Raw genomic sequence first — 27172 nt, 5'->3', positions numbered from 1 at the left:
GCCTCCTGGCATGGGAGCGGGGAGGGTGGGGCAGTGGCCACCCAGGCCAGCCCTGGCCTCTTCCCGCTCACGTCCAGGAGGAGTGGGGAGCAGGGGCAGGCTGGCCGCTGCCAAGGTGTTTGGGGCCACACCCAGCTCTGTGGCTCTTTCCGGAATGGCGACTTGCATAACCGGGGCCAGGGGCTGTGGCGACCCAGGTGGGCGGCAGGGAGGCGGCTGCTCCCTCCCAGGGACCTGCTATCCGGTTACCTCCGGCCACTCTGCCGTGTTCCAGGCAGGGAGGGCCGGGCAGGAGATGGTGGGGCCAAGCTCACCCCAGGGGGTGGGGGATTAGTCAGCGGTTCCCACTCTACCCTGAGAGGAATTGGCAGCTTTCTAGGATACCTGATCCACCCCGGGCACAGTGGTGCTGGTTAGGGTGCCCTGCGGCTGTGAGGTCAGGGGGTCAGCCGAGCGCTGGAGCCGATGGTTCTTACAGCGGGAGCTCCCGGGCTGTGCTTCCGCCTGGCTGCCAAGAGGACATGGGTCGAGGCTGGGGAGCCCCCTCTGCCCCACCTGCTCACCCCAGGAGTCAGGCTTGGAGGCAGCCCCACTGCCCAGGTGTCTGGGAGCACACACTGGGCCAGGGCGGGCGGGCAGCTGGGGAACTGGACCTGGGGGGTCCTGGGCACCCCAGCCCTGAGACCTGTCAGAGCAACCCCCAGATGTGAGCCAAGAGTGGAGCCACGGAGGCCTCGCTGCCTGCCATTAGGTCAAAAATCCTGGTGCAGGGACTGGGCCCGCCTTGCCTTCTGACCTCCCAGTACCTGCAGACGTGGCTCGCGGGCAAGAGGGACTCTGGGACCGGCCGGGCCTCCTCACAGGGCCAGGCACACAGTAGCAGGAGGGGCGGCGGCCCTCCGGCCCAGCCCAAGCCCTCCAGGCTGCCATGTGCTTGTAAGCCATGAGGGGTGTCCTCAGCCTCCCAGGGCCATGGGCAGGCCTTGAGGGATGTGGGCCGAGACCCGGGACTCCCCTGGTTCTGCGGTGCCTGGAGCCCAGGCCTGAGCCGGTAGGTGCCGGGCCCGACTGTGCTGCCACCTCGCGGCAGCTGCAGGGAGTGCGGCTGCACGCCTCAGAATGGAAGGTCAGTTCCCCAGACCCCACCCCGCCGGGCCTGGCGCCTGAAAGGGAGGCTGGGAGAGGTTGGAGCAATGGGCGTGGCCGAAGTCCAGGAGGGCTGGGAAAAGCGCCCACCCAGACAGGCACACGAGGCCGGGCCCCTACGTCCACCTTGCTGATGGAGAATCCCCCTGCCAGCCCCTCAGCCACTCCACACCACGCCCAGGGTGCACAGGTCCCTGAGACCCTCTCTGGCCCAGAGGGACACTGGGGCCACCTGAAGCCGTGGGAGGCCCAGGCACGACCCTGAGCCCCAGAGAGTCACCAGGGAGCTGGTGCCCGCCACGTCACCGCCTCCACTCTGGGCGCAGCTTCCCACCCACCTGTCCCACCATCAGGCATGGGGGGCTCCAGACATTCCTGGGCCTTCCTGTGTGGGCCACAGGCCCGGCCAGGGCCGACCACAGCCCTCCCTGTCTTTCCCCTGCCCTGCGCTGGCCCTGTCTAGGCAGTGGGCTCCCCAGCCCCACCCGGCTCAGCCTGGGCTCCTCCAGACCCCTCTGCCCACTCCTGGGATGCCGGGCCAGTGCCGCCCACTCTCCTGGTGCTGCTGTGTGGCTGAGGCAGGGCCCAGCCTGAGGCCGGTGTGTCCTGGGGGATCTGCGGACTCCCTGGAGCCCTCCAAGAAGAGAACACTGGGCATCAGGAACATGGAGGCTCTGGGGAGGGGTGGCGGTGGTCAGAGAGGACTGAGTGACAAGCTTCCAGGGCCCAGCCCACCCTCTGCAGAGCATCCAGCAGACGCTCCGTGGGGTTGCCGACCTCCCGCTTGCCTGCAGATACACTCAGGAGTGTGCACACCCCAAGCTCAGCCTCAGAATGGCGCATCTAGGAACTGCACAAAGATGGAACCCCCTATCCCAGAACGCCTCCATCACCAGGGGCAGCCCTCCCATGTCAGAGGCCCTCGCCTGGGCCATGAGGTGCCCTGGATGCCTGGGCTGGCCCCATTCCCTGCTGACTCCCTCCCTCACGCATTCATTCATCACTCATTCACTCACTCATTCACTTATTCACTCACTCACTCATTCATTCACTCACTCATTCACTCATTCACTTATTCACTCATTCACTCACTCATTCTCTCACTCATTCGCTCATTCACTTACCCATTCGCTCACTCATTTACTCATTCATTTAACTCACTCATTTGCTCACTCACTCATTCATTCATTCACTCATTCACTCAGTCTGTCACTCATTCACTCACATACTTGTTCACTCACATGCACTCATTCACTCACACATTCACTTATTCATTCACTCACTCATGCACTCACTTATTCACTCACTCATTCACTTACTCATTCGCTCACTCACTCATTCACTCATTCATTCATTCACTCATTCACTCAGTCACTCATTCACTCACATTCATTCACTCACATTCACTCATTCACTCACATGCACTCATTCACTCACACATTCACTTATTCATTCGCTCACTCATGCACTCACTTATTCATTCACTCATTTATTCACTCATTCATTCTCTCACTCTCATTCACTCACTCTCTGTGTTCTGAACAGATGCATCCTGGACTCTAGACTGCAGCCAAGCCCTCAATGACCTCTGCAGGGTGGTGGTCTCTTCTTGGAGTAGATCCAAGCTCTGGCCTCTCCTCTCTGAGCAGATGGACACTGTCCCACCCAGCCCACAGAGGCAGCAGGGCTGCCCAGTACTGGGTGGCTGGCCTGAGGTGTGCACCCCACAGGGCCCTGGTTTGCCCCCACCCTATTCCTGGGTTTTATGAACAAATCTCAAAAAATGCACAGTCCACAAATTGCAAAATGCTCAAGTGTATTTATGCAACAGATTGGCCGTGTCCTGAGGAGGGAAGCGCAGGCTGAGGGCTGAGGTAGGAGTGAGGTTCTTCCTCCTGCAGCCACCAGGCAGCCGATCACCACGTCCAAGCATCACTCCTGAGACCCTCAGGTGATGCTCAAGTCCCCAGAACAGCAGGCTGGATGCATGGCCAGAGGAGCCTGGCCGGCCCCGGGGCTGGTCCTGAGAGGTGGCTGCAGGCAGGGTGGGTAAGGGCCCCTCCTCCAGGTAGCAGGTGACCCATAGCCCACACCCTCCACAAGAAAGCGGGCATGGACAGTGTGTTCAAAGCTGCAGCCACCTGGACAGGGGCACAAGTTCCACTGGCCTTGGAAGCCAAGCTCAGAGGACATATGGGAGGTTCTCCTTGGGGGTCAGGAGGGCGGCGGTGCTGGTCAGTGGATGGGGGACACTGGGACGCCTCCCTCCCAGCTCCCACTCTCTGCCTCCTGGCTGTGCTCGGGTTCCTCCTCCTCCGAGTGCTGGGTGTCGCCCGGCGCAGGGCACCGCCGGCCCATGCAGCCGCACTGTTCCACCTCGGTGTAGCTGAAGGCCCGGCTGGAGCCGTCGGTGCAGTGCAGAGTCACATTCCTCAGCGAGGTCCGCAGCTCCTGGCAGCACTGGCACCTGTGCTCCACCATGTTGCCCTCGAGCGAGTACCTGTGGGCAGGGGCTGCTCAGCACCAGCTGCTTCGCAGGGGCCGCCCCAGCCTCCTGCCGCAAGCCGGCACCGTGCCAAGCTCCAGGCGGCCTCATCGTGTTCCCTGCTCCTGGAGGCGTGCTGCCAGTGTCTGACAACCAGCTCTCCTTTGCCAGTTCCTCAGGCACCAACAGTCCCACCAGGGCCGACTCCAGCTCCGTGCTGATGGGAGGGAGGGAGACCCGGGGCAGCTGCGGCAAGCTCCTGGCGGAGCTCAGTAAACAGGAGAGCGTGATGCCGACACAGGCTCTGGGGCTGTAGTTACCCCGGCCCCACCTTTGCCATCTCAGGACCCCTTTCCCGCCTCACCCTCAGAGCCCTTTGCCTGGCCCCTCATGGTCCTGCCCCTCGTCTGTCTGGCACCCAGAGCCCTGGGGGCCCTGACTGCACCCCACAGCCAATCGCATCTTCCTGCCTGCTGCCCAGGCACGTACATGGAAGAGCTGTCCCCGCAGTTCCCCCGGCAGTAAGCCAGGCTCACGGGCTCCGAGGAGCTGCAGCCCTGCTGCTGGATGATCTGGCTCCTATGGTACACAGCACAGGTCGACTCTGGGGAGGAACACAGGGTTTAGGACCAGCCCAGCTGCTCCTGGACCTCTGAGGGTGGAGCCCGCCCCGCCCAGCAGGCTCGGCACTCACGGTTCTGGTATGGGGGCAGGGGCGGCGGGCAGAAGCGGCAGCAGCCGTCCTTGCTCATGCGGGCCTCGTCCTGTGCCGACAGAGGGGGGCCCTCAGTGCCGAGGCGCTCGGCGGCCCCCGCAGAGGTGGGGGACGGGGACATGGGGCCAGGCTCAGGAGTGGACAGCCCCAAGCAGGAGGGGGTGTCTCCTGGCGCGGCAGGGATGATCACAGCCCCCCAGACCCGTCTGGGGGTGAAGCCCCCTTGGCTGGAGCGGGGGTCCTGGACCTCACCAGAGAACAGCTGAGCGGGGGGCACGCCTTCTTTGTGGTGACCACCACGAGCCCGTCCTGGTGCTTCTCACACTCATGGGTCACGCAGTGGTTCCCGGGGTCTGACCAGGTCTCGCCGGGCTGGAGGGAGGCCAGGCCCCAGGGTGAGTGACCCTCCCTCCATCTGTCCCTCTATCTGCACCCCAGCCCGTGGGCTTCCAGAGAGTCCCCAGCCTCTGCCAGACGCATGCCTGGCAATGACAGGTCCCCAAATGCCCCAGTGCTCCCAGACCCTGCCCTTCCTCTTTGTGGCAGCCGCCACTCACGTAGAAGAGGTGGGCGGGGCTCTCACTGGTGTTGGTGACACAGGCGACCTGCACACAGGTGCCACAGCACTGCCCGCTCTTCTCCTGGTACTTGAAGCCCTGCGGGAGGGATGGACATGTGGCCAGAGTCTAGGGGACCACGGCCTCCCCGGGAGCCAGGGCAGGGTGGGGGCGGGGCAGGGCAGGGGCGCTCACCACAGGGCAGTGTGTGTTGCAGATCTGGGTCTCACAGCTGACCACAAACGTGTCTGACGGGGGGCCGCCCGGCAGCTCACACCTGCAGGTTTCACACAGGCTCGAGGAGATCACGGCGCCGGGCTGGGGAGAGCCAGGGCAGCAGACGCTCATGAGCTTGGGTCCTGGGGAGACCCACCCCTGCCTCCCCACTGGCTTGCTGCCCCCACCTTCCCAGACATCCCCCTCCAGGCCGCTTCCTACCAGGCCGACCTGCACCCCTGGGGTGACTCCTGGTGGCACCTCTTGGTGCAGAGGCCACAGCCCAGGGTCCCCATCCCTAGGGCAGAGCCCGACGCTGCACCCCCATGGATGGGGTGCCCAACAAGGCCACACACTCTGCAGGGCCACATGCTCAGCCGGCTCAGGACAGAGCCATGGGATCCAGGCCTGGCTGCGCTGTGGTGCCAGGAGAGGCAAAGCCCCCGGAGCCCCCCAGAGCCCCCTGGAGCCAGGCACGCCAGGATGTAGATGTCCATACTTCCGGGACCTGGGGCTGACCTCGGGCCTCAGCCACACTTGATAGTGGGCTGTGTCTGCAGAGACTCGAGTCCCTGGCCCTGGCCGGAGTTGGCAGTTGCTCCAAAGTCTACCTGGGCCTCAGGGTCAGTGGGAAGCTCCGTCCCTGCGGCTGAGGGGGTCTGAGCTCCGCGGCTCTTACCTGGTACAGGGTCCCGTTGATGCTGCACACTGTCCAGCCTGCCCAGGAGAAGACAAGCAGCTGCACCCCCCGCTGCCCACCCTCCCCCACCCTCAGCATTCCCACCCCTGCAGCCTCCTGGGCACCTCATTCCCGGGCTCGCCACTGCGGTTTGTCCAGCCTCATCCCTGCGGAAGGCTCAGCCCACAGCCAGAGACCGGCGGTGGACAAGCCTCAGGGGCATCTGGTTATGGCCCCCCAAAATCCCAGGTGGAGACCCCAGCCCACGGCCCCTGACAGGGCCTGGTCCAGGCCACTCACTGCAGTTTTGGACCGGGCAGCAGGCCCCCTCCTCGTAGGTCGGGATCGCGCGGGCGCCCTCAGGACAGCCCATGGGCGCGGGGCAGCGGCTGGTGTTGCAGGCTGCGGGGGCGGGAGGGAGGCAATTGGGAGTCTGTCCCCCGCCCCCTCCCGAAGGCCTACCCCCAGGGGTCTCCAGGATTGCAGACCGCCTAGACAGCCCACTCGGGGTTCTCCAGATGAGGCTGTTGCAGGAGCGGGGGAGGGGACACCCTCGTAGGCACTGTCCCCAGGTGCACGCCCCAAGGCAGCAGCAAAGGCCGGGCCGAGTGGGCTCCGGGTCACCTGCCTGCCACGTCATACCCCCCACCCAACAAAGGGCTTACCGCAGCTGTACTGGGGGCAGCACTGGCCGGCCTGTGGGGCTGCAGGCACAGGCACGAAGCCGGGCAGGGGGCAGGCAGGGGGCAGCGGGCAGAGCTTGGGTCGGCAGGTCAGCATCCACGTGGCCGCCTCACACGTGCACTCCTGGCAGTCCATGCTGACGGTGTGGCCCATCTGCAAGGGAGGGGACTGAGGTCCAGCATCCGCAGTGGCTCCACCCAGGGGTGCAGCAGCCAGGCCGGCTCATGCAGTGCCGGGGCGGCCAGGTGTGGAGGCCGTGTGGCCTGCAGCTGAGGACCCCACAGGAGTAGGGCTTCAAAAGTGCAGGGTAGGGCCCAGGGATGGGCACGAAGCTCTGCAAGGTGGGCAGGCTGTGGGGTGACTGGCCTGCGCCCCCTACCTCACACCTCCACAGTCTCGGCTGGGCAGAAGGGGGGTCCCAAGGAAGGGAGGAGCACAGCCAGCCTCGGGGCCGGCACCCACAGAGCAACACCAGGACAGAGGCCCCGGCACCGTCCCTGATGCGGACAGAGTGGGTACCTGGGAAGGGAGATCCTGAGTCTTTCTGGGAGCCTGGCTCCTCCCGCGGCCCTTTCTCTGGGCCACTGGCAGGGAGAGGACACCCCAACCCCTGAGCCCCATCTGACCATTTCTGGGGCCAGTATTCCAAAAGCCTCCCTCCTCGGGCTCTTGGACCCCAGTGCCCTCTTGGGCCATGCCTGCCGCTCACCTTCACCGGCTCTCCGTGGGGCCCCAGACACCCTGGAAGGAGAGAGATCTGAGGTCACTGGGGGGTCAGCCGCCACAATAGGGGCGAGGGGCAGGGTCCCATATTGGGGCCGGGGCAGACCCCAGGACCTGGCCAACAGTCACAGGCCCAGTCCTGCCACACCCCCCAGCCCTGGCCTGGGGCACATACTGGGGCAGCCCGTGGGCACGCAGACTTGGGCACTGGTGCTGAAGAGGGTCATGCCCTCCGGACAGAAGCAGCCTTCGGTGATGGGGCCGGCCTCCGGCAGAGCCCTGTGGAGAGCATAGGGTTGGTGGGTGTCCTTTTTCCCTCCGGGTGGGAAGGGCCCCAGCCTGGGAGTGGGAGATGCAGCAGGAGGCTGGCGGCTGGGTGGCTCCAGCAGCCCATGGCAGAGCCAGGAGGGAGGGTGCCTACCCGAGGCTGGCGCTGTCGTTCCCGTAGCAGTAGGAGGGGTTGCTCGGGCCGCAGGGCTGGTACACCTTGTCTGCTGGGCAGGTGAATGCTGTGGGGAGGGGAAGCCACACCTGAGAGGGCGGGAGGGCACCCACCCAGAGCAATGCGGGCCGCTGGGCACCGACATCTGCTCCGGAGCTGCCCGCAGCCACCCGTGGGCCTGGGCCTGGCTACGGCCTCCCACACCCCGGTGCCCTGCCACGGGCTCCCCGATGTGGACGCCCTCCTTTCTCTCCAGGGAACCGGGTGCACTCTGCCCTGGGGCTGCCCCCTCCTCCTCCAGGTCCCACCCTGATGGTCCGCCCGGCGTGCCTGTGCCCCTCACAAGCGACTTGGGACCCTGAGGACAGTGGTGGCACTCACAGCACATGTGGTTGGTCTGGCCTCTCCAGTCGATGCAGATGTCTCGGGACGCGCAGAGCGCCGCGTACAGCTCCAGGCTGGAGCACACCACATCCAGCTCGGTCATGTGGCACTGGTCGAAGATGCAGCCCTCATAGAACGGCAGTGGGGGGATCACGGTGTGGCACGGCTCAAAGACCCTGTGGGAGGGATGGGTGGGGTGCTGGGTGCAGCCTCTCCGGCCACCTGCCTGCTCTACGTCAGGCTCCCAGGCTTCAGGGCAGTCCCCAGGCGAGGCGAGTCCCATAGCAGCCGCCAGTGTGCGGCCGCCCTCCTGTGTCCCCGGACAGGCTCCTTCCACACATTCTGTGTGCTTGGGGGCTGGGGGTGGGGGTCCAGATGGCATCATCCATTTATTTCTGCAAGTTCTTCTTCCTGGCCTCCCCCCCACCCCTGCCCTGCAAACCTGGGAGCTGCCTGGGGGTGGTGACTGATGCCCCCGTCCATACACCTGAGCCAGCAGAGAGCCTCAGAGACGGCCCAGCCGGCCAGCCCTGGAGACCCCTTGGCAGCATTCCAGCCACGACCACCCCTCCCTGGCACCCGCCCCTCCCCAGCACCCACTTCTCCCCAACACCCGCCCCTCCTTGGCCTGTGGCACCAGCAGCTCTCGTTTCCTCTCAGGAGCCCCCTGAAAATGCGCCTCTTCCTCTCCAGCCCTTGGAAGGGTGGGAGGTGGGGCGGCGGCACTGACCCTCCCTCCCTTGCACCCAAGTCTCACTTGCTCAGAATCAGCTGGCAGATGGGTGATGGCAGGCACGGAGCAGGCGGTGTGGTGGGCCCGACCGTGGTGGACCCAACTGTGGTGGGCCCGACTGTGGTGGGCGTCGGGCGAGGCCCGTGGCAGGCTGGCTGGTCAGGGGTGCTCACGTTCCAGAGGCCGGACATCTCAGAGCAGGAAGCGACCACCGTCCCCCTAGGCGTGCGGCACTCATCCTTCCTGTCGTTGGTGCAAGTGCCTGGGCAGACGCGGTGGGGGTGAGGCTGCTGGACAGCAGAGCCGGCCGGCTCCACCCCCCGTGGGGCTTGGCACCCCCAGCTGGGGCACAGGACCCTGGCGTCTCAGGGTCACACTTTGGTGGACTGCAGCGGGCCCTGCCTGTGCCTCGCTGTCCCCCGAGAACAACCCTGGGAGAGTCCCCATGGTACCGGGGAGCTGCAGATACCGGCAGGCGTAAGCCTCATGCGTGTGGCCTGCTCTCAGCAGAGCAGCCAGAAAGCGGAGACACCAGCACACGCGGCATGCGGCGGCCTCGTCCCTGCCCAGCACCCCCCGCCCCCGCGAATGCCAGACGATGCCCGGGAGCCCTGTAGCCTCACCGCACTGGCCCTCGGTGTTGTTGGCAAACTTGCTGAAGGGCACCTCCACCGAGAAGATGAGGCCGGAGAACATAACCTGGATTCCCAGCTCCGGGATGGTCGCGTACATCTTGATGCCGATGCGCGAGACCACGATGCCGTTTTTCCGGAAGCCGGGGCTGACCACCTTGTTGTTGAAGATGATCTGGACGCAGGGTGCAGTCGACGGGAAATCAGAAGGCAGGGGGGCGGGCGGTCAGCCGCTGCTCAGGCTCTTGCCAGGAAAGCCGCGTCCCCCACCCCCTCCCTGGCACACCAGGCGCGCCCCCACCTCGTTGGTCATCACCCCGTGGACTGGCTTGCGGGTCAGCACCACGCGGTCCTGGTGGTACTCCAGGATGATGGACCTCGGGCAGGAGAGCCCGTCCTCCGCACCGCAAAAGTAGTTGTCGACGAGCACGCGGAAGTGGCCATACACGGGCACGATCTGCTGCACCAGCACGTACGTGCAGTTGTTCAGGAAGGTGTAGTAGGTGCCGTCGAAGGTGATGTAGTGGGGGTCGCCCCAGCCGCTGCACACACCTGCCAGGCCCCAGGGGCAGCCTTACGGGCGGCTCGGGTGGTGGCACCATGGCCCTGGGGCTTCCTCTCAACAGGTCACATCTGTCCCTGACCCCCCACCGTCTCGCCTCACAGGGCGCACGAGACCCTCCACGTCATCAGAACACACGTGGCCAGCGTCTGCACAGAGCTCCATCCAGCGGGTGCTTGACAAGGCTGGAGCGAGGCAGGGACAGACCCCTCCACCTTCTCCAGCCAGGCTGCTCTGAGGCTCACAGGGATTCACTCAGCACCCCTAAGGGGGGAGGCTCAGCCCCATGCAGCCCCGCCTTGATGCTGGGAAGTCCTTCCTGCTGTCCCACCCAATTCTTTTCTGCTTCAGCCAAGCCCCCTCCTCTGCCCCACCCATCTCCACCTGGGTGGGGAGTGGCTGCCCCGGGTGCCCCGGCTCCCGCCTGGCGCTCCACTCACACTGGCACTGGTAGTGATGGCAGCAGCCATCTTGGTCAGCCACCTTCACGGCTGGGTAGCCGTTGGCACAGGTGGGCTTCTCCACCGTTGGGCATGTGCGCGGGCGCAGGGAGATGACGTTGTTGCCCTCACAGGTGGCCTCGGAGCAGTTGGGCGTGGCCCAGGTCTCACCTTTCTGCAGAAGCACAGAGACCTGCAGGGTCTGGCCTCTCCCGATTTCCGGGGCACCCCTTGGTTCTCGGGGTCACAGTCCCGAGAGTCCCGTGTGGGCACAGGGGAGGGTGGCTGTGCCCCAGTCTCCTTCCCGCCCCACCCTCAGCACCCACCCCAGACACCAAGCTGGCCCGGGGCAGGGGCCTCTGGTGTGGGAGTTGCTCTTCCCTGGGCTCTGCCACACTCTCTGGCTGTGCAGCTGGGGCCACAGCCTCATCCAGCTGCTCTGGCCCTGGCTGTCCTCAGCACAGCCTCAGCCTTGGGCCCCACACACCCAGTGTCTAGAAAGCACGTGCCTGGGAAGTCCAGGGGGATCAGAGACCCCAGGCTACATACAGCACAGCCCTCTCCTGACAGCCAGGCCACCTCCACTAGCGCCAGTGACCTTCTCAAGACCTTGCAGCTGAAGACTAATTGCAAAGACATTCAAGTTCCCTGTAGGGGCCCCTGAGCCTTCAGAAGAGTGAGAAGTAGGGGATTACCTTTCTGGGGGGAACCGCATTTGGGCATCCCAGTTCAGTGACGGGCTCGGAGGTGGATGTCAAAGGGGACGTGGCTGGGGCAGGAGGCAGCGTGGTGGACGGACAGTCACTGTCAACCCCTCTGACCACTTGGCAGTCCTGGCTACACAGGGCATAATAGCAGTGGCCGGCGAGGTCTCTGTGTCGGTATATGGTGGATCCTACAGGAGGAAGGGACATGGCAGCCTTTAGTGGAGTCCTGCTCAAAGAAGAAGGAAAACCCTCTCAGTGAGCCAGAGGGGAACTTTCTGCCACCTGTGTAATGGGAAAAAATTTCAGAGAATGCCAGCAGCCACTCTGTGACAATGAGCCTGTGCCACAAAGAGCAGAGACTCCTCTCAACTCCATCACAGCTTGGCATTCATGGATGAAAAACTGACCAGGGTGAGCTCAGAAACAATTGCACCAGAAACACTCACGAACCCGCAGGGTAGAGCCGGTCGGCTACGTTGCAGAAGCAGGTTTGGGTGGAGTAAGCCACAGAGCTGGATGCCACGGAGGTGGATGCCACGGAGGTGGATGCCACAGAGCTGGATGCCACGGAGGTGGATGCCACGGAGGTGAAAGCTACGGAGGCGGATGCCACGGAGGTAGACAGGGAAGGATACAGGGCATTGGTAGGAGAAGTCTCATATGGGGTCACAGAGGTCACCGGGCAGCCTGTGGGGGTCTCGCAGCAGAGCACACGCACCTCGTAGTTGAGGCACATCTTGAAGGGTCCCTGCTGATCCTGGTTCCGGCACACCAGGCCCTCTTCGTGGCTGCACTGCACCACCTGGCCCAGGTGTTCGATGCTCACCTCCGGGTGGCTCTGGGCTCGGCACTGGAGCCTGGTGATCTCCTCCGGTCGGCGGCAGATTTTTTCCCCACTCCTGATGATGTTGTTGTAGGTTTCCTTGTCCCCACCGTGGGGTCCAGGAGATGGGAAGTCCACGTCGAACCACTTTGTCCAGGTGCACCGGGGATGACAGTCACTGGTGACTGGTTGAGGGTGGGTTGTCTTGGATACAGAAAGATGGCTTGTGCTGGTCTTTGAAACAGAGGTTGTGCTGGTGGTGGGAACAGGGCTGGGAGTAGTTCCAGGACCAGAAGTGGTGCTGGTTGTAGGAGCAGAGGTTGTGCTGGTGGTGGGAACAGGGCTGGGAGTAGTTCCAGGACCAGAGGTCATGCTGGTTGTAGGAGCAGAGGTTGTGCTGGTCTGTGGAGTGGAGATTGTGCTGCTTGTAGGAGCTGAGGTTGTTCTGGTTGTAGGAGCAGAGGTTGTGCTGGTTGTAGAAGCAGAGGGTGTGCTGGTGGTGGGAACAGGGCTGGGAGTAGTTCCAGGACCAGAGGTTGTGCTGGTTGTAGGGGCAGAGGTTGTGCTGGTTGTAGCAGCAGAGGTTGTACTGGTGCTGGGAACAGGACTTGGAGTAGTTCCAGGACCAGAGGTTGTGCTGGTTGTAGAGGCAGAGGTTGTGCTGGTGGTAGGAGCAGAGGTGGTTCTGGTCGTAGCAACAGGGCTGGGAGTAGTTTCAGGACCAGAAATTGTGCTGGTTATAGGGACAGAGATTGTGCTGCCTGTCAGGGCAGAGGTGGTGCTGGTTATAGGAGCCAAGATTGTGCTGCTTGTTGGGGCCGAGGTTGTGCTGGTTGTAGGGGCAGAGGTTGTGCTAGCTGTAGAAGCGGAGGTTGTGCTGGTTGTAGGGGCAGAGGTTGTGCTGGTTGTTGGGGCAGAGGTTGTGCTGGTTGTTAGGGCTGAGGTTGTGCTGGTTATAGGAGCTGAGGTTGTGCTGGTTGTTGGGGCTGAGGTTGTCCTGGTTGTAGGAGCAGGGGTCGTGCTGGTTGTAGGGACAGAGGTTGTGCTGGTCTGTGGAGTGGAGGTTGTGCTGGTTGTCACCAAAGTGGTTGTCCTGGATTTCTGCCAAGAGGAGGTGCTCTGAGTTGGGCTGGTGGCTCTCCCACTAGGGGTGCTAGGAGCTGTCACAGGTGTGGAGGTCACAGGACAGCCTTTGGGGGTCTCGCAGCAGAGCACACGCACCTCGTAGTTGAGGCACAACTTGAAGGGTCCCTGCTGGTCCTGGTTCCGGCACACCAGGCCCTCTTCGCGTCTGCACTGCACCACCTGGCCCAGGTGTTCGATGCTCACCTCCGGGTGGCTCTGGGCTCGGCACTGGAGCCTGGTGATCTCCTCCGGTTGGCGGCAGATTTTTTCCCCACTCCTGATGATGTTGTTGTAAGTTTCCTTGTCCCCGCCGTGGGGTCCAGGGGACGGGAAGTCCACGTCAAACCACTTTGTCCAGCTGCACCGGGGATGACAGTCTCTGGTGACTGGTTGGGAGTGGGTTGTCTTGGATACAGAAACATGGCTTGTGCTGGTCTTTGAAACAGAAGCAGTGCTGGTGGTGGTAACAGGGCGGGGAGTAGTTCCAGAACTGGAGGTTGTGCTGCTTGTAGCAGCTGAGGTTTTGCTGGTCTGTGGAGTGGAGGTTGTGCTGCTTGTAGGGGGAGAGGTTGTGCTGGTTGTAGTAGCAGAGGTTGTGCTGGTTGTAGGGGCAGAGGTTGTGCTGGTTGTAGGGGCAGAGTTTCTGCTGGTTGTAGAGGAAGAGGTTGTGCTGGTTGTAGGGGCAGAGATTGTGCTGGTTGTAGGAGCAGAGGTTGTGCTGGTTGTTGGAGCAGAGGTTGTGCTGGTTGTAGGAGCCGAGGTTGTGCTGCTTGCAGGGGCAAAGGTTGTGCTGGTTGTAGGAGCTGAGGAAGTGCTCGTTGTGGGAGCCAAGGTTTTGCTGCTTGTAGGGGCAGAGGATGTGCCGGTCTGTGGAGTGGAGGTTGTGCTGGTTGTAGGGGCAGAAGTTGTGCTGGTTGTGGGAGCAGAGGTTGTGCTGGTTGTAGGGGCAGAGGTTGTGCTGGGTGTAGAAGCAGAAGTTGTGCTAGTTGTAGGGGCAGAGGTTGTGCTGGTCTGTGGAGTGGAGGTTGTGCTGGTTGTCACCAAAGTGGTTGTCCTGGATTTCTGCCAAGAGGAGGTGCTCTGAGTTGGGCTGGTGGCTCTCCCACTAGGGGTGCTAGGAGCTGTCACAGGTGTGGAGGTCACGGGGCAGCCTTTGGGGGTCTCACAGCAGAGTACGCGCACCTCGTAGTTGAGGCACATCTTGAAGGGTCCCTGCTGGTCCTGGTTCCGGCACACCAGGCCCTCTTCGCGGCTGCACTGCACCACCTGGCCCAGGTGTTCGATGCTCACCTCCGGGTGGCTCTGGGCTCGGCACTGGAGCCTGGTGATCTCCTCTGGTCGGCGGCAGATTTTTTCCCCACTCCTGATGATGTTGTTGTAGGTTTCCTTGTCTCCGCCGTGGGGTCCAGGGGACGGAAAGTCCACGTCAAACCACTTGGTCCAGCTGCACCGGGGATGACAGTCTCTGGTGACTGGTTGGGAGTGGGTTGTCTGGGATACAGAAACATGGCTTGTGCTGGTCTTTGAAACAGAAGCTGTGCTGGTGGTGGTAACAGGGCTGGGAGTAGTTCCAGAACCGGAGGTTGTGCTGCTTGTAGCAGCTGAGGTTTTGCTGGTCTGTGGAGTGGAGGTTGTGCTGCTTGTAGGGGGAGAGGTTGTGCTGGTTGTAGTAGCAGAGGTTGTGCTGGTTGTAGGGGAAGAGGTTGTGCTGGTTGTAGGGGCAGAGATTGTGCTGGTTGTAGGAGCAGAGGTTGTGCTGGTTATTGGAGCAGAGGTTGTGCTGGTTGTAGGAGCCGAGGTTGTGCTGCTTGCAGGGGCAAAGGTTGTGCTGGTTGTAGGAGCTGAGGAAGTGCTCGTTGTGGGAGCCAAGGTTGTGCTGCTTGTAGGGGCAGAGGATGTGCTGGTCTGTGGAGTGGAGGTTGTGCTGGTTGTAGGGGCAGAAGTTGTGCTGATTGTGGGAGCAGAGGTTGTGCTGGTTGTAGGAGCAGAAGTTGTGCTGGGTGTAGAAGCAGGGGTTGTGCTAGTTGTAGGGGCAGAGGTTGTGCTGGTCTGTGCAGCGGAGGTTGTGCTGGTTGTCACCAAAGTGGTTGTCCTGGATTTCTGCCAAGAGGAGGTGCTCTGAGTTGGGCTGGTGGCTCTCTCACTAGGGGTGCTAGGAGCTGTCACAGGTGTGGAGGTCACAGGGCAGCCCTTGGGGGTCTCACAGCAGAGTACCCGCACCTCGTAGTTGAGGCACATCTTGAAGGGTCCCTGCTGGTCCTGGTTCCGGCACACCAGGCCCTCTTCACGGCTGCACTGCACCACCTGGCCCAGGTGTTCGATGCTCACCTCCGGGTGGCTCTGGGCTCGGCACTGGAGCCTGGTGATCTCCTCTGGTCGGCGGCAGATTTTTTCCCCACTCCTGATGATGTTGTTGTAGGTTTCCTTGTCTCCACCGTGGGCTCCAGGGGATGGGAAGTCCACGTCAAACCACTTGGTCCAGGTGCACCGGGGATGACAGTCTCTGGTGACTGGTTGGGAGTGGGTTGTCTGGGATACAGAAACATGGCTTGTGCTGGTCTTTGAAACAGAAGCTGTGCTGGTGGTGGTAACAGGGCTGGGAGTAGTTCCAGAACCGGAGGTTGTGCTGCTTGTAGCAGCTGAGGTTTTGCTGGTCTGTGGAGTGGAGGTTGTGCTGCTTGTAGGGGGAGAGGTTGTGCTGGTTGTAGGGGAAGAGGTTGTGCTGGTTGTAGGGGCAGAGTTTCTGCTGGTTGTAGAGGAAGAGGTTGTGCTGGTTGTAGGGGCAGAGATTGTGCTGGTTGTAGGAGCAGAGGTTGTGCTGGTTTTAGGAGCAGAGGTTGTGCTGGTTGTTGGAGCAGAGGTTGTGCTGGTGGTAGGAGCCGAGGTTGTGCTGCTTGCAGGGGCAAAGGTTGTGCTGGTTGTAGGAGCTGAGGAAGTGCTCGTTGTGGGAGCCAAGGTTGTGCTGCTTGTAGGGGCAGAGGATGTGCTGGTCTGTGGAGTAGAGGTTGTGCTGGTTGTAGGGGCAGAAGTTGTGCTGGTTGTGGGAGCAGAGGTTGTGCTGGTTGTGGGAGCAGAAGTTGTGCTGGGTGTAGAAGCAGGGGTTGTGCTAGCTGTAGGGGCAGAGGTTGTGCTGGTCTGTGCAGTGGAGGTTGTGCTGGTTGTCACCAAAGTGGTTGTCCTGGATTTCTGCCAAGAGGAGGTGCTCTGAGTTGGGCTGGTGGCTCTCTCACTAGGGGTGCTAGGAGCTGTCACAGGTGTGGAGGTCACGGGGCAGCCTTTGGGGGTCTCACAGCAGAGTACGCGCACTTCGTAGTTGAGGCACATCTTGAAGGGTCCCTGCTGGTCCTGGTTCCGGCACACCAGGCCCTCTTCGCGGCTGCACTGCACCACCTGGCCCAGGTGTTCGATGCTCACCTCCGGGTGGCTCTCGGCTCGACACTGGAGCCTAGTGATCTCCTCCGGTCGGCGGCAGATTTTTTCCCCACTCCTGATGATGTTATTGTAGGTTTCCTTGTCTCCGCCGTGGGGTCCAGGGGATGGGAAGTCCACGTCAAACCACTTTGTCCAGCTGCACCGGGGATGACAGTCTGTGTTGACTGGCTGGGAGTGGGTTGTCTTAGATATGGAAACATAGCTTGTGCTCGTCTTTGAAACAGAAGCTGTGCTGGTAGTAGGAACAGGGCTGGGAGTAGTTCCAAGACCAGAGGTTTTGCTGACTCTAGAGGCAGAGGTTGTGCTGGTTGTAGGAGAAGAGGTTTTGCTGGTGGTAGGAACAGGGCTGGCAGTAGTTCCAGCACTAGAGGTTGTGCTGGTTGTAGAAGCAGAGGTTGTGCTGGTTGTAGGAGCAGAGGTTGTGCTGGTTGTAGGAGAAGAGGTTGTGCTGGTGGTAGGAACAGGGCTGGGAGTAGTTTCAGGACCAGAGGTTGTGCTGGTTGTAGCGGCAGAGGTTGTGCTGCTCTTAGGAGCAGAAGTTGTTCTTGTTGTATGGGCAGAGGTTGTGCTGGTGGTGGGAACAGGGCTTGGGGTAGTTCCAGGGCCAGAAGTTGTGCTGGTTGTGGGAGCCGAAGTTGTGCTGGTCTGTGGAGTGGAGGTTTTGCTGCTTGTAGGGGTGGAGGTTGTGCTGGTTGTAGTAGTAGAGGTTGTGCTGGTTGTAGAAGCAGAGGTTGTGCTGATTGTAGGAGCTGAGGTTGTGCTGGTTGTAGGGGCAGAGGTTGTGCTGGTTATAGGGGCAGAGGTTGTGCTGGCTGTAGGAGCAGAGATTGTGCTCATGGTAGGAACAGGGCTGGGAGTAGTTCCAGGACCAGAAGTTGTGCTCATTGTAGGAACAGAGATTGTGCGTGTTGTAGCAGCAGAGGTTGCACTGGTGGTAGGAACAGGGTTGGGAGTAGTTCCAGGGGCAGAGGTTGTGCTGGCTGTAGAAGCAGAGGTTGTGCTGGTTGTAGCAGTAGAGGTTGTGCTGCTTGTAGGGACAGAGGTTGTTCTGGTTGTAGGGGCAGAGGTTGTGCTGGTGGTGGGAACGGGGCTTGAAGTAGTTCCAGGACCAGAAGTTGTGCTGGTTGTAGGAGCCGAAGTTGTGCTCGTCTGTGGAGTGGAAGTTGTGCTGCTTATAGGGGCAGAAGTTGTGCTGGTTATAGTAGCAGAGGTTGTGCTGGTTGTAGTCGCAAAGGTTGTGCTGGTGGTAGAGGCAGAGATTGTGCTGGTTGTAGGGGCTGAGGTTCTTCTGGGTGTAGGAGCAGAGGTCGTGCTGGTTATAGGGGCAGAGGCTGTGCTGGTTGTTGGGGCCAAGATTGTGCTGGTTGTAGGGGCAGAGGTTGTGCTGGTTGTAGGAGCAGAGGTTGTGCTGGTGGTGGGAACAGGGCTGGGAGTAGTTCCAGGACCAGATGTTGTGCTGGTTGCAGAGGCAGAGGTTGTGCTGGTGGTAGGAGCAGAGGTGGTTCTGGTCGTAGCAACAGGGCTGGGAGTAGTTTCAGGACCAGAAATTGTGCTGGTTATAGGGGCAGAGATTGTGCTGCCTGTCGGGGCAGAGCTGGTGCTAGTTATAGGAGCCAAGATTGTGCTGGTTGTTGGGGCCGTGGTTGTGCTGGTTGTAGGGGCAGAGGTTGTGCTAGCTGTAGTAGCAGAGGTTGTGCTGGTTGTAGGGGCAGAGGTTGTACTGGTTGTTGGGACAGAGATTGTGCTGGTTGTAGGAGCAGAGGTTGTGCTGGTTGTTGGAGCAGAGGTTGTGCTGGTGGTAGGAGCCGAGGTTGTGCTGCTTGCAGGGGCAAAGGTTGTGCTGGTTGTAGGAGCTGAGGAAGTGCTCGTTGTGGGAGCCAAGGTTGTGCTGCTTGTAGGGGCAGAGGATGTGCTGGTCTGTGGAGTGGAGGTTGTGCTGGTTGTAGGGGCAGAAGTTGTGCTGGTTGTGGGAGCAGAGGTTGTGCTGGTTGTAGGGGCAGAGGTTGTGCTGGGTGTAGAAGCAGGAGTTGTGCTAGTTGTAGGGGCAGAGGTTGTGCTGGTCTGTGGAGTGGAGGTTGTGCTGGTTGTCACCAAAGTGGTTGTCCTGGATTTCTGCCAAGAGGAGGTGCTCTGAGTTGGGCTGGTGGCTCTCTCACTAGGGGTGCTAGGAGCTGTCACAGGTGTGGAGGTCACAGGGCAGCCCTTGGGGGTCTCACAGCAGAGTACCCGCACCTCGTAGTTGAAGCACATCTTGAAGGTTCCCTGCTGGTCCTGGTTCCGGCACACCAGGCCCTCTTCGCGGCTGCACTGCACCACCTGGCCCAGGTGTTCGATGCTCACCTCCGGGTGGCTCTCGGCTCGGCACTGGAGCCTGGTGATCTCCTCTGGTCGGCGGCAGATTTTTTCCCCACTCCTGATGATGTTGTTGTAGGTTTCCTTGTCTCCGCCATGGGGTCCAGGGGACGGAAAGTCCACATCAAACCACTTGGTCCAGCTGCACCGGGGATGACAGTCTCTGGTGACTGGTTGGGAGTGGGTTGTCTGGGATACAGAAACATGGCTTGTGCTGGTCTTTGAAACAGAAGCTGTGCTGGTGGTGGTAACAGGGCTGGGAGTAGTTCCAGAACCAGAGGTTGTGCTGCTTGTAGCAGCTGAGGTTTTGCTGGTCTGTGGAGTGGAGGTTGTGCTGCTTGTAGGGGGAGAGGTTGTGCTGGTTGTAGTAGCAGAGGTTGTGCTGGTTGTAGGGGAAGAGGTTGTGCTGGTTGTAGGGGCAGAGATTGTGCTGGTTTTAGGAGCAGAGGTTGTGCTGGTTATTGGAGCAGAGGTTGTGCTGGTGGTAGGAGCCGAGGTTGTGCTGCTTGCAGGGGCAAAGGTTGTGCTGGTTGTAGGAGCTGAGGAAGTGCTCGTTGTGGGAGCCAAGGTTTTGCTGCTTGTAGGGGCAGAGGATGTGCTGGTCTGTGGAGTGGAGGTTGTGCTGGTTGTAGGGGCAGAAGTTGTGCTGGTTGTGGGAGCAGAGGTTGTGCTGGTTGTAGGAGCAGAAGTTGTGCTGGGTGTAGAAGCAGGGGTTGTGCTAGTTGTAGGGGCAGAGGTTGTGCTGGTCTGTGCAGTGGAGGTTGTGCTGGTTGTCACCAAAGTGGTTGTGCTGGATTTCTGCCAAGAGGAGGTGCTCTGAGTTGGGCTGGTGGCTCTCTCACTAGGGGTGCTAGGAGCTGTCACAGGTGTGGAGGTCACGGGGCAGCCTTTGGGGGTCTCACAGCAGAGTACGCGCACTTCGTAGTTGAGGCACATCTTGAAGGGTCCCTGCTGGTCCTGGTTCCGGCACACCAGGCCCTCTTCGCGGCTGCACTGCACCACCTGGCCCAGGTGTTCGATGCTCACCTCCGGGTGGCTCTCGGCTCGACACTGGAGCCTGGTGATCTCCTCCGGTCGGCGGCAGATTTTTTCCCCACTCCTGATGATGTTATTGTAGGTTTCCTTGTCTCCGCCGTGGGGTCCAGGGGATGGGAAGTCCACGTCAAACCACTTTGTCCAGCTGCACCGGGGATGACAGTCTGTGTTGACTGGCTGGGAGTGGGTTGTCTTAGATATGGAAACATAGCTTGTGCTCGTCTTTGAAACAGAAGCTGTGCTGGTAGTAGGAACAGGGCTGGGAGTAGTTCCAAGACCAGAGGTTTTGCTGACTCTAGAGGCAGAGGTTGTGCTGGTTGTAGGAGAAGAGGTTTTGCTGGTGGTAGGAACAGGGCTGGCAGTAGTTCCAGCACTAGAGGTTGTGCTGGTTGTAGAAGCAGAGGTTGTGCTGGTTGTAGGAGCAGAGGTTGTGCTGGTTGTAGGAGCAGAGGTTGTGCTGGTTGTAGGAGAAGAGGTTGTGCTGGTGGTAGGAACAGGGCTGGGAGTAGTTTCAGGACCAGAGGTTGTGCTGGTTGTAGCGGCAGAGGTTGTGCTGGTTGTAGGAGCAGAAGTTGTTCTTGTTGTATGGGCAGAGGTTGTGCTGGTGGTGGGAACAGGGCTTGGGGTAGTTCCAGGACCAGAAGTTGTGCTGGTTGTGGGAGCTGAGGTTGTGCTGGTCTGTGGAGTGGAGGTTTTGCTGCTTGTAGGGGTAGAGGTTGTGCTGGTTGTAGTAGTAGAGGTTGTGCTGGTTGTAGAAGCAGAGGTTGTGCTGATTGTAGGAGCTGAGGTTGTGCTGGTTGTAGGGGCAGAGGTTGTGCTGGCTGTAGGAGCAGAGATTGTGCTCGTGGTAGGAACAGGGCTGGGAGTAGTTCCAGGACCAGAAGTTGTGCTCGTTGTAGGAACAGAGATTGTGCGTGTTGTAGCAGCAGAGGTTGCACTGGTGGCAGGAACAGGGTTGGGAGTAGTTCCAGGGGCAGAGGTTGTGCTGGCTGTAGAAGCAGAGGTTGTGCTGGTTGTAGCAGTAGAGGTTGTGCTGCTTGTAGGGACAGAGGTTGTTCTGGTTGTAGGGGCAGAGGTTGTGCTGGTGGTGGGAATGGGGCTTGAAGTAGTTCCAGGACCAGAAGTTGTGCTGGTTGTAGGAGCTGAAGTGGTGCTCGTCTGTGGAGTGGAAGTTGTGCTGCTTATAGGGGCAGAAGTTGTGCTGGTTATAGTAGCAGAGGTTGTGCTGGTTGTAGGAGACAAGGTTGTGCTGGTTGTAGGGGCAGAGATTGTGCTGGTTGTAGTAGCAGAGGTTGTGCTGGTTGTAGTTGCAAAGGTTGTGCTGGTGGTAGAGGCAGAGATTGTGCTGGTTGTAGGGACTGAGGTTCTTCTGGGTGTAGGAGCAGAGGTCGTGCTGGTTATAGGGGCAGAGGCTGTGCTGGTTGTTGGGGCCAAGATTGTGCTGGTTGTAGGGGCAGAGGTTGTGCTGGTTGTAGGAGCAGAGGTTGTGCTGGTGGTAGGAACAGGGCTGGGAGTAGTTCCAGGACCAGATGTTGTGCTGGTTGTAGGAACAGAGATTGTACTGGTTGTAGAAGCAGAGGTTGTGCTGGTGGCAGAAACAGGGCTGGGAGTAGTTCCAGGAGCAGAGGTTATGCTAGTTGTAGAAGCAGAAGTTGTGCTGGTGGTAGGAACAGGACTGGGAGTAGTTTCAGGACCAGAGATTCTGCTGGTTGTAGTGGCAGATATTGTGCTGCTTATAGGGACAGAGGTTGTGCTAGTTGTAGGAGCAGAGGTTGTGCTAGTGGTGGGAACAGGGCTGGGAGTAGTTCCAGGACTAGAGTTTGTGCTGCTTGTAGGAGCAGAGCTGGTGCTGGTTGTAGGAGGAGAGGTTGTGCTGGTGGTAGGAACAAGGCTGGGAGTAGTTCCAGCACTAGAGGTTGTGCTGGTTGTAGGAGCAAAGGTTGTGCTGGTTGTAGGAGCAGAGGTTGTGCTGGTTGTAGGAGCAGAGGTTGTGCTGGTTGTAGGAGAAGAGGTTGTGCTGGTGGTAGGAACAGGGCTGGGAGTAGTTTCAAGACCAGAGGTTGTGCTGGTTGTAGCGGCAGAGGTTGTGCTTCTCTTAGGAGCAGAAGTTGTTCTTGTTGTATGGGCAGAGGTTGTGCTGGTGGTGGGAACAGGGCTTGGGGTAGTTCCAGGACCAGAAGTTGTGCTGGTTGTAGGAGCCAAGGTTGTGCTGCTCTGTGGAGTGGAGGTTGTGCTGCTTGTAGGGGTAGAGGTTGTGCTGGTTGTAGTAGCAGAGGTTGTGCTGGTTGTAGGAGCAGAGGTTGTGCTGGTTGTAGGAGCAGAGGTTGTGCTGATTGTAGGAGCTGAGGTTGTGCTGGTTGTAGGGGCAGAGGTAGTGCTGGTGGTAGGAACAAGGCTGGGAGTAGTTCCAGAACCAGAAGTTGTGCTCGTTGTAGGAGCAGAGATTGTGCTTGCTGTACCAGCAGAGGTTGTGCTGGTGGTAGGAACAGGGCTGGGAGTAGTTCCAGGACCAGATGTTGTGCTGATTGTAGAAGCAGAGGTTGTGCTGGTGGTAGGAACAGGGCTAGGAGTAGTTTCAGGACCAGAGATTCTGCTGGTTGTAGTGGCAGAGGTTGTGCTGCTTGTAGGGGCAGAGTTTGTGCTGGTTGTAGGAGCAGAGGTTGTGCTGGTTGTAGGAGCAGAGATTGCACTGGTGGTGGGAACAGGGCTGCGAGTAGTTCCAGGACCAGAAGTTGTGCTCGTTGTAGGAGCAGAGATTGTGCTTGTTGTAGCAGCAGAGATTGTGCTGGTGGTAGGAACAGGGCTGGGAGGAGTTCCGGGACCAAAGGTTGTACTGGTTGTAGAAGCAGAGGTTGTGCTGGTGGTAGGAACAGGGCTTGGAGTAGTTTCAGGACCAGAGATTGTGCTGGTTGTTAGGACAGAGGTTATGCTGGTTGTAGGAGCAGAGGTTGTTCTGGCTGTAGGAGCAGAGGTTGTGCTGGTTGTAGGGGCAGAGGTTGTGCTGGGTGTAGAAGCAGAAGTTGTGCTAGTTGTAGGGGCATAGGTTGTACTGGTCTGTGGAGTGGAGGTTGTGCTGGTTGTCACCAAAGTGGTTGTCCTGGATTTCTGCCAAGAGGAGGTGCTCTGAGTTGGGCTGGTGGCTCGCCCACTTGGAGTGCTAGGAGCTGTCACAGGTGTGGAGGTCACGGGGCAGCGTTTGGGGGTCTCACAGCAGAGCACGCGCACCTCGTAGTTGAGGCACATCTTGAAGGGTCCCTGCTGATCCTGGTTCCGGCACACCAGGCCCTCTTCGCGGCTGCACTGCACCACCTGGCCCAGGTGTTCGATGCTCACCTCCGGGTGGCTCTGGGCTCGGCACTGGAGCCTGGTGATCTCCTCCGGTCGGTGGCAGATTTTTTCCCCACTCCTGATGATGTTGTTGTAGGTTTCCTTGTCCCCGCCGTGGGGTCCGGGAGACGGGAAGTCCACGTCGAACCACTTTGTCCAGGTGCACCGGGGATGACAGTCTCTAGTGACTGGTCTGGTGTGGGTGCCCTGTGTGACGCTGGTTGCTGTGGACCCACCCCTGGAGGTGGCTGTGGGTTGCTCTGTGGAGGCCGAGGGCACGTGTGTGGTGAAGGTGGTCTGGGTCTGAGCTCTGGTTGGGTGTGGAGTCGGCCGTGTCGTTGCGACGGTCTTCGGCGGTCTGGTGATGTCTCTGCACACGTTCACCGTCTCGCAACACTGGATGCGGATCTCATAGTTGTAGCAGATGGGTGGGAGCTGGTTCTTGTTCAGGCAAATCAGCCCCTCCGTGCGGCTGCAGATGATGTCCTGCCCCAGGTCTGCCAGCGGTATGTTGGGGAAGCTCTCTGCCCGGCACTGCACGCTGCGAGGACTTTCACAGAATGTGTATCCTTCATCTCTCAAATTTTGAAATGTGTCAAAATCTCCGCCATTTATTCCGGGAGCAGGGTAGCTGCCGTCGATCCACTCGGTCCAGGTGCAAAGCTCCTGTAGGCAGGAGGATGTGCTGGGCTCGGTGGGGGTGGGCTTGCTGGAGACCACGGGGGTCCCCGGGGCCGTGGTCGACATGGATGATGTTGATGTTGCCAGCACTGGCGGAGGGCTGGGAGTTGAGAAAGTTTTTTTGACAGACGTAGCGGTACCTGGGGCAGGTGTTGTCCTGGCTGTAGAGAGAGCCACGGGGCCAGATGGGCTGCTGGGGGCCGAGGAGGCTGAGGCCCGAGTTTCAGTGGTCTTGGAGGTTGTTGGAGGAGTGGTCTGGGCTGGACTGCTAGAGGTGGAGCCAGGTGTGGAGGTCACGGGGCAGCGTTTGGGGGTCTCGCAGCAGAGCACGCGCACCTCGTAGTTGAGGCACATCTTGAAGGGTCCCTGCTGATCCTGGTTCCGGCACACCAGGCCCTCTTCGCGGCTGCACTGCACCACCTGGCCCAGGTGTTCGATGCTCACCTCCGGGTGGCTCTGGGCTCGGCACTGGAGCCTGGTGATCTCCTCCGGTCGGCGGCAGATTTTTTCCCCACTCCTGATGATGTTGTTGTAGGTTTCCTTGTCCCCGCCGTGGGGTCCGGGAGACGGGAAGTCCACGTCGAACCACTTTGTCCAGGTGCACCGGGGATGACAGTCTCTAGTGACTGGTCTGGTGTGGGTGCCCTGTGTGACGCTGGTTGCTGTGGACCCACCCCTGGAGGTGGCTGTGGGTTGCTCTGTGGAGGCCGAGGGCACGTGTGTGGTGAAGGTGGTCTGGGTCTGAGCTCTGGTTGGGTGTGGAGTCAGCCGTGTCGTTGCGACGGTCTTCGGCGGTCTGGTGATGTCTCTGCACACGTTCACCGTCTCGCAACACTGGATGCGGATCTCATAGTTGTAGCAGATAGGTGGGAGCTGGTTCTTGTTCAGGCAAATCAGCCCCTCCGTGCGGCTGCAGATGATGTCCTGCCCCAGGTCTGCCAGCGGTGTGTTGGGGAAGCTCTCTGCCCGGCACTGCACGCTGCGAGGACTTTCACAGAATGTGTATCCTTCATCTCTCAAATTTTGAAATGTGTCAAAATCTCCGCCATTTATTCCGGGAGCAGGGTAGCTGCCGTCGATCCACTCGGTCCAGGTGCAAAGCTCCTGTAGGCAGGAGGATGTGCTGGGCTCGGTGGGGGTGGGCTTGCTGGAGACCACGGGGGTCCCCGGGGCCGTGGTCGACATGGATGATGTTGATGTTGCCAGCACTGGCGGAGGGCTGGGAGTTGAGAAAGTTTTTTTGACAGACGTAGCGGTACCTGGGGCAGGTGTTGTCCTGGCTGTAGAGAGAGCCACGGGGCCAGATGTGCTGCTGGGGGCTGAGGAGGCTGAGGCCCGAATTTCAGTGGTCTTGGAGGTTGTTGGAGGAGTGGTCTGGGCTGGACTGCTAGAGGTGGAGCAGGCTAGGGGCGTGCAGCACAGGACCCTGATCTGGTAGTTGTAGCAGAGCCCCGATGCCTGCTCCCTATTACGACAGGTCAGCCCCACGTCCGGGCTGCACTGCACACGCTGCCCCAGGACTTGGAGCGGCACGCCGGGGGCGTCCTCGGCTCGGCATTCCACCGACCTGGGTGATTCGCACACCCGGTACCCATGGGCGCGGAGGTTCTCCAGTGTGTCGAAGTCACCGCTGTCCGTGCCCCGTCCAGGGCGGCTGACGTCCATCCATGGCGACCACAGGCACTTTTCCCCGCAGACCGGCGGCAGCGAGGCAGAGGCTGTGGGCGGCCTCGTCCTGGGAGACGTGCCTGCTGTGGTGGGCCAGGCGCTGCTCGGAGGGCCTGTGTGCGCGCTGCTCGGGCCAGGGCTGGGGGCGTGCGTGGAGCTCACGACTGTGGGCAGAAGAGAAGGCAGCTGAGCATGAGGGGCCGGCACTTGGGGGCCGCCCCCGCCCCTCCCTGCGCCCTGTCAGCGGTCTGGAGCTGCGCCAGCGGGTCTATCTGCCTGTCCCCACCCACGGTCCCTGCTCAGAACCCACATGAGCGGCACAGGTGCTGAAGAGCCAGGCGAACTGACTGAGTTTTAGGGAAGTGGCTCCCAGGCCATGCCCTGAGCAGGGTCCACATATCTGTGCCCCAGAACACTAGAATTCCAGAGCTTTCTACTCTCAGAGAAGCTCAGATGATGCCTTGGGGCCCTGAGACATCCCCCAGGAGAGGGCGAGGACATGGGGGTACCTGAGCCCTGAGCAGTGTGAGGCAAGTGACAGCTGTGCATCCCTGGGGTCAGCCTTGGCTGCCAGACCCCCGACACCCCCATGAGGTCAGGCCCCGGGGGCTGCTGAGGGCAGGACTTGGACGCCAGGCCTGCCAGGGTGACTTGGAGGCCAGGCCCTCCCCACTGCAGGTGGCTGGCGGGGAAACAGCAGGTCATCCCCGAGCCCGACTCCCTGCTCCTTGGTCCCTTCTTGATCCTCAGGGGCTGCCGCCCACGCCCAGAGCTGCTGTGACCTCAGCGTCCAGCAAGGGCAGCTGTGCCGGGCAGTGGGAGGGGCTCACCCTGGGGCTCCTCGGCCGCATTTGCCTTACCGAGCGGGGGTGTGGAGAAGGAGAAGGTGGTTGGGGGGACAGGGGTGGTGGGGCTGCAGGGGTAGACCCTCCTCTCAATGGTGCCGTTGGCCCCGCAGCGGGCGGAGATGCAGCCACCCGTGCCATCCGTCGTGTGGTAGATGACGTCCCCTGAGTGGAAGCGCTGTCCATTGTAGGTACAGACACAGGCTGTGGGGACAGAGGGGCCAGGCCCATCAGAGGCTGGGTGCAGACAGAGACCCCCGGACCCCAGCCCCAGGGGCTGCCAGCCGCTCACCCTCAGCTTTGTAGGTGCACTCCACGCCACGCTCAGTACAGAGGCTAGAGACAAGGAAGAAGGGCAGGCCGATGCATGGGGGTGGCCGTGTGCCTTCCACGGGCATCCCATGCTACCAACGGCGGGCAGGGAGCAGCTCCGACAGGGGTGGAGTTCCCTGGGCACTGCATTGTACCCCCGGACTGGGGGACAGGAGGCTGGCCCCACCTGGGTCCCAGCAGTTGTCTCTCCAGGGTCAGCCCAAGGTCCCTCCCTCGTGGGGCCCCTCCAGTCGGGGGCCAGGGGAGGTGGGTGCCAGAGTGGAGCCATTACTTTCCAGGGGTGATTTTAACGGGGAACTTGGGGCTCCATCTCAGCCCAGCTTCCTGCTGCTGCCCCCTGAGCCCCTAGAGCCTGCTCCCCAGAGGTTGTGCTGGTTTTCTGCCCAGAGGAGCCCTACACCCAGTCCCGCCTCTGGGACTCAGGACATGGGGGTGCTGGCTCCTGA

At 60.8% G+C, this 27172-nt stretch overlaps 1 protein-coding gene across 1 annotated transcript in view; it reads right to left on the bottom strand.

The window, feature by feature from the left end:
• Positions 1 to 3381: 3381 nt before the first annotated feature.
• Positions 3382 to 27172, bottom strand: part of MUC5AC (mucin 5AC, oligomeric mucus/gel-forming) — a 41899-nt gene continuing 18108 nt past the window's right edge. The window contains exons 29-58 of the mRNA XM_063672214.1: positions 26686 to 26729; positions 26409 to 26597; positions 22492 to 25712; positions 21998 to 22299; positions 21606 to 21901; positions 19433 to 20165; positions 18255 to 19336; positions 14951 to 16163; positions 14606 to 14854; positions 13725 to 13999; positions 13074 to 13088; positions 11556 to 12914; positions 11094 to 11293; positions 10399 to 10573; positions 9698 to 9948; positions 9388 to 9571; positions 8789 to 9026; positions 8029 to 8207; positions 7627 to 7714; positions 7381 to 7484; positions 7192 to 7223; positions 6464 to 6635; positions 6099 to 6200; positions 5799 to 5836; positions 5099 to 5221; positions 4904 to 5002; positions 4599 to 4718; positions 4326 to 4395; positions 4121 to 4235; positions 3382 to 3646 (exon numbers count right to left, since the gene is read on the bottom strand). Coding sequence (XP_063528284.1) covers positions 3382 to 3646; positions 4121 to 4235; positions 4326 to 4395; positions 4599 to 4718; positions 4904 to 5002; positions 5099 to 5221; positions 5799 to 5836; positions 6099 to 6200; positions 6464 to 6635; positions 7192 to 7223; positions 7381 to 7484; positions 7627 to 7714; positions 8029 to 8207; positions 8789 to 9026; positions 9388 to 9571; positions 9698 to 9948; positions 10399 to 10573; positions 11094 to 11293; positions 11556 to 12914; positions 13074 to 13088; positions 13725 to 13999; positions 14606 to 14854; positions 14951 to 16163; positions 18255 to 19336; positions 19433 to 20165; positions 21606 to 21901; positions 21998 to 22299; positions 22492 to 25712; positions 26409 to 26597; positions 26686 to 26729 — 11533 coding nt within the window. The remainder of the gene's footprint in view (positions 3647 to 4120; positions 4236 to 4325; positions 4396 to 4598; positions 4719 to 4903; positions 5003 to 5098; positions 5222 to 5798; positions 5837 to 6098; positions 6201 to 6463; positions 6636 to 7191; positions 7224 to 7380; positions 7485 to 7626; positions 7715 to 8028; positions 8208 to 8788; positions 9027 to 9387; positions 9572 to 9697; positions 9949 to 10398; positions 10574 to 11093; positions 11294 to 11555; positions 12915 to 13073; positions 13089 to 13724; positions 14000 to 14605; positions 14855 to 14950; positions 16164 to 18254; positions 19337 to 19432; positions 20166 to 21605; positions 21902 to 21997; positions 22300 to 22491; positions 25713 to 26408; positions 26598 to 26685; positions 26730 to 27172) is intronic.

Source organism: Pongo pygmaeus, chromosome 9 (genome assembly GCF_028885625.2).
Source record: "Pongo pygmaeus isolate AG05252 chromosome 9, NHGRI_mPonPyg2-v2.0_pri, whole genome shotgun sequence".
Lineage (NCBI taxonomy): Eukaryota > Metazoa > Chordata > Mammalia > Primates > Hominidae > Pongo > Pongo pygmaeus.
The sequence above is the reverse complement of the archived record's forward strand: the minus strand, read 5'-3'. Positions and strand labels throughout refer to the sequence as shown.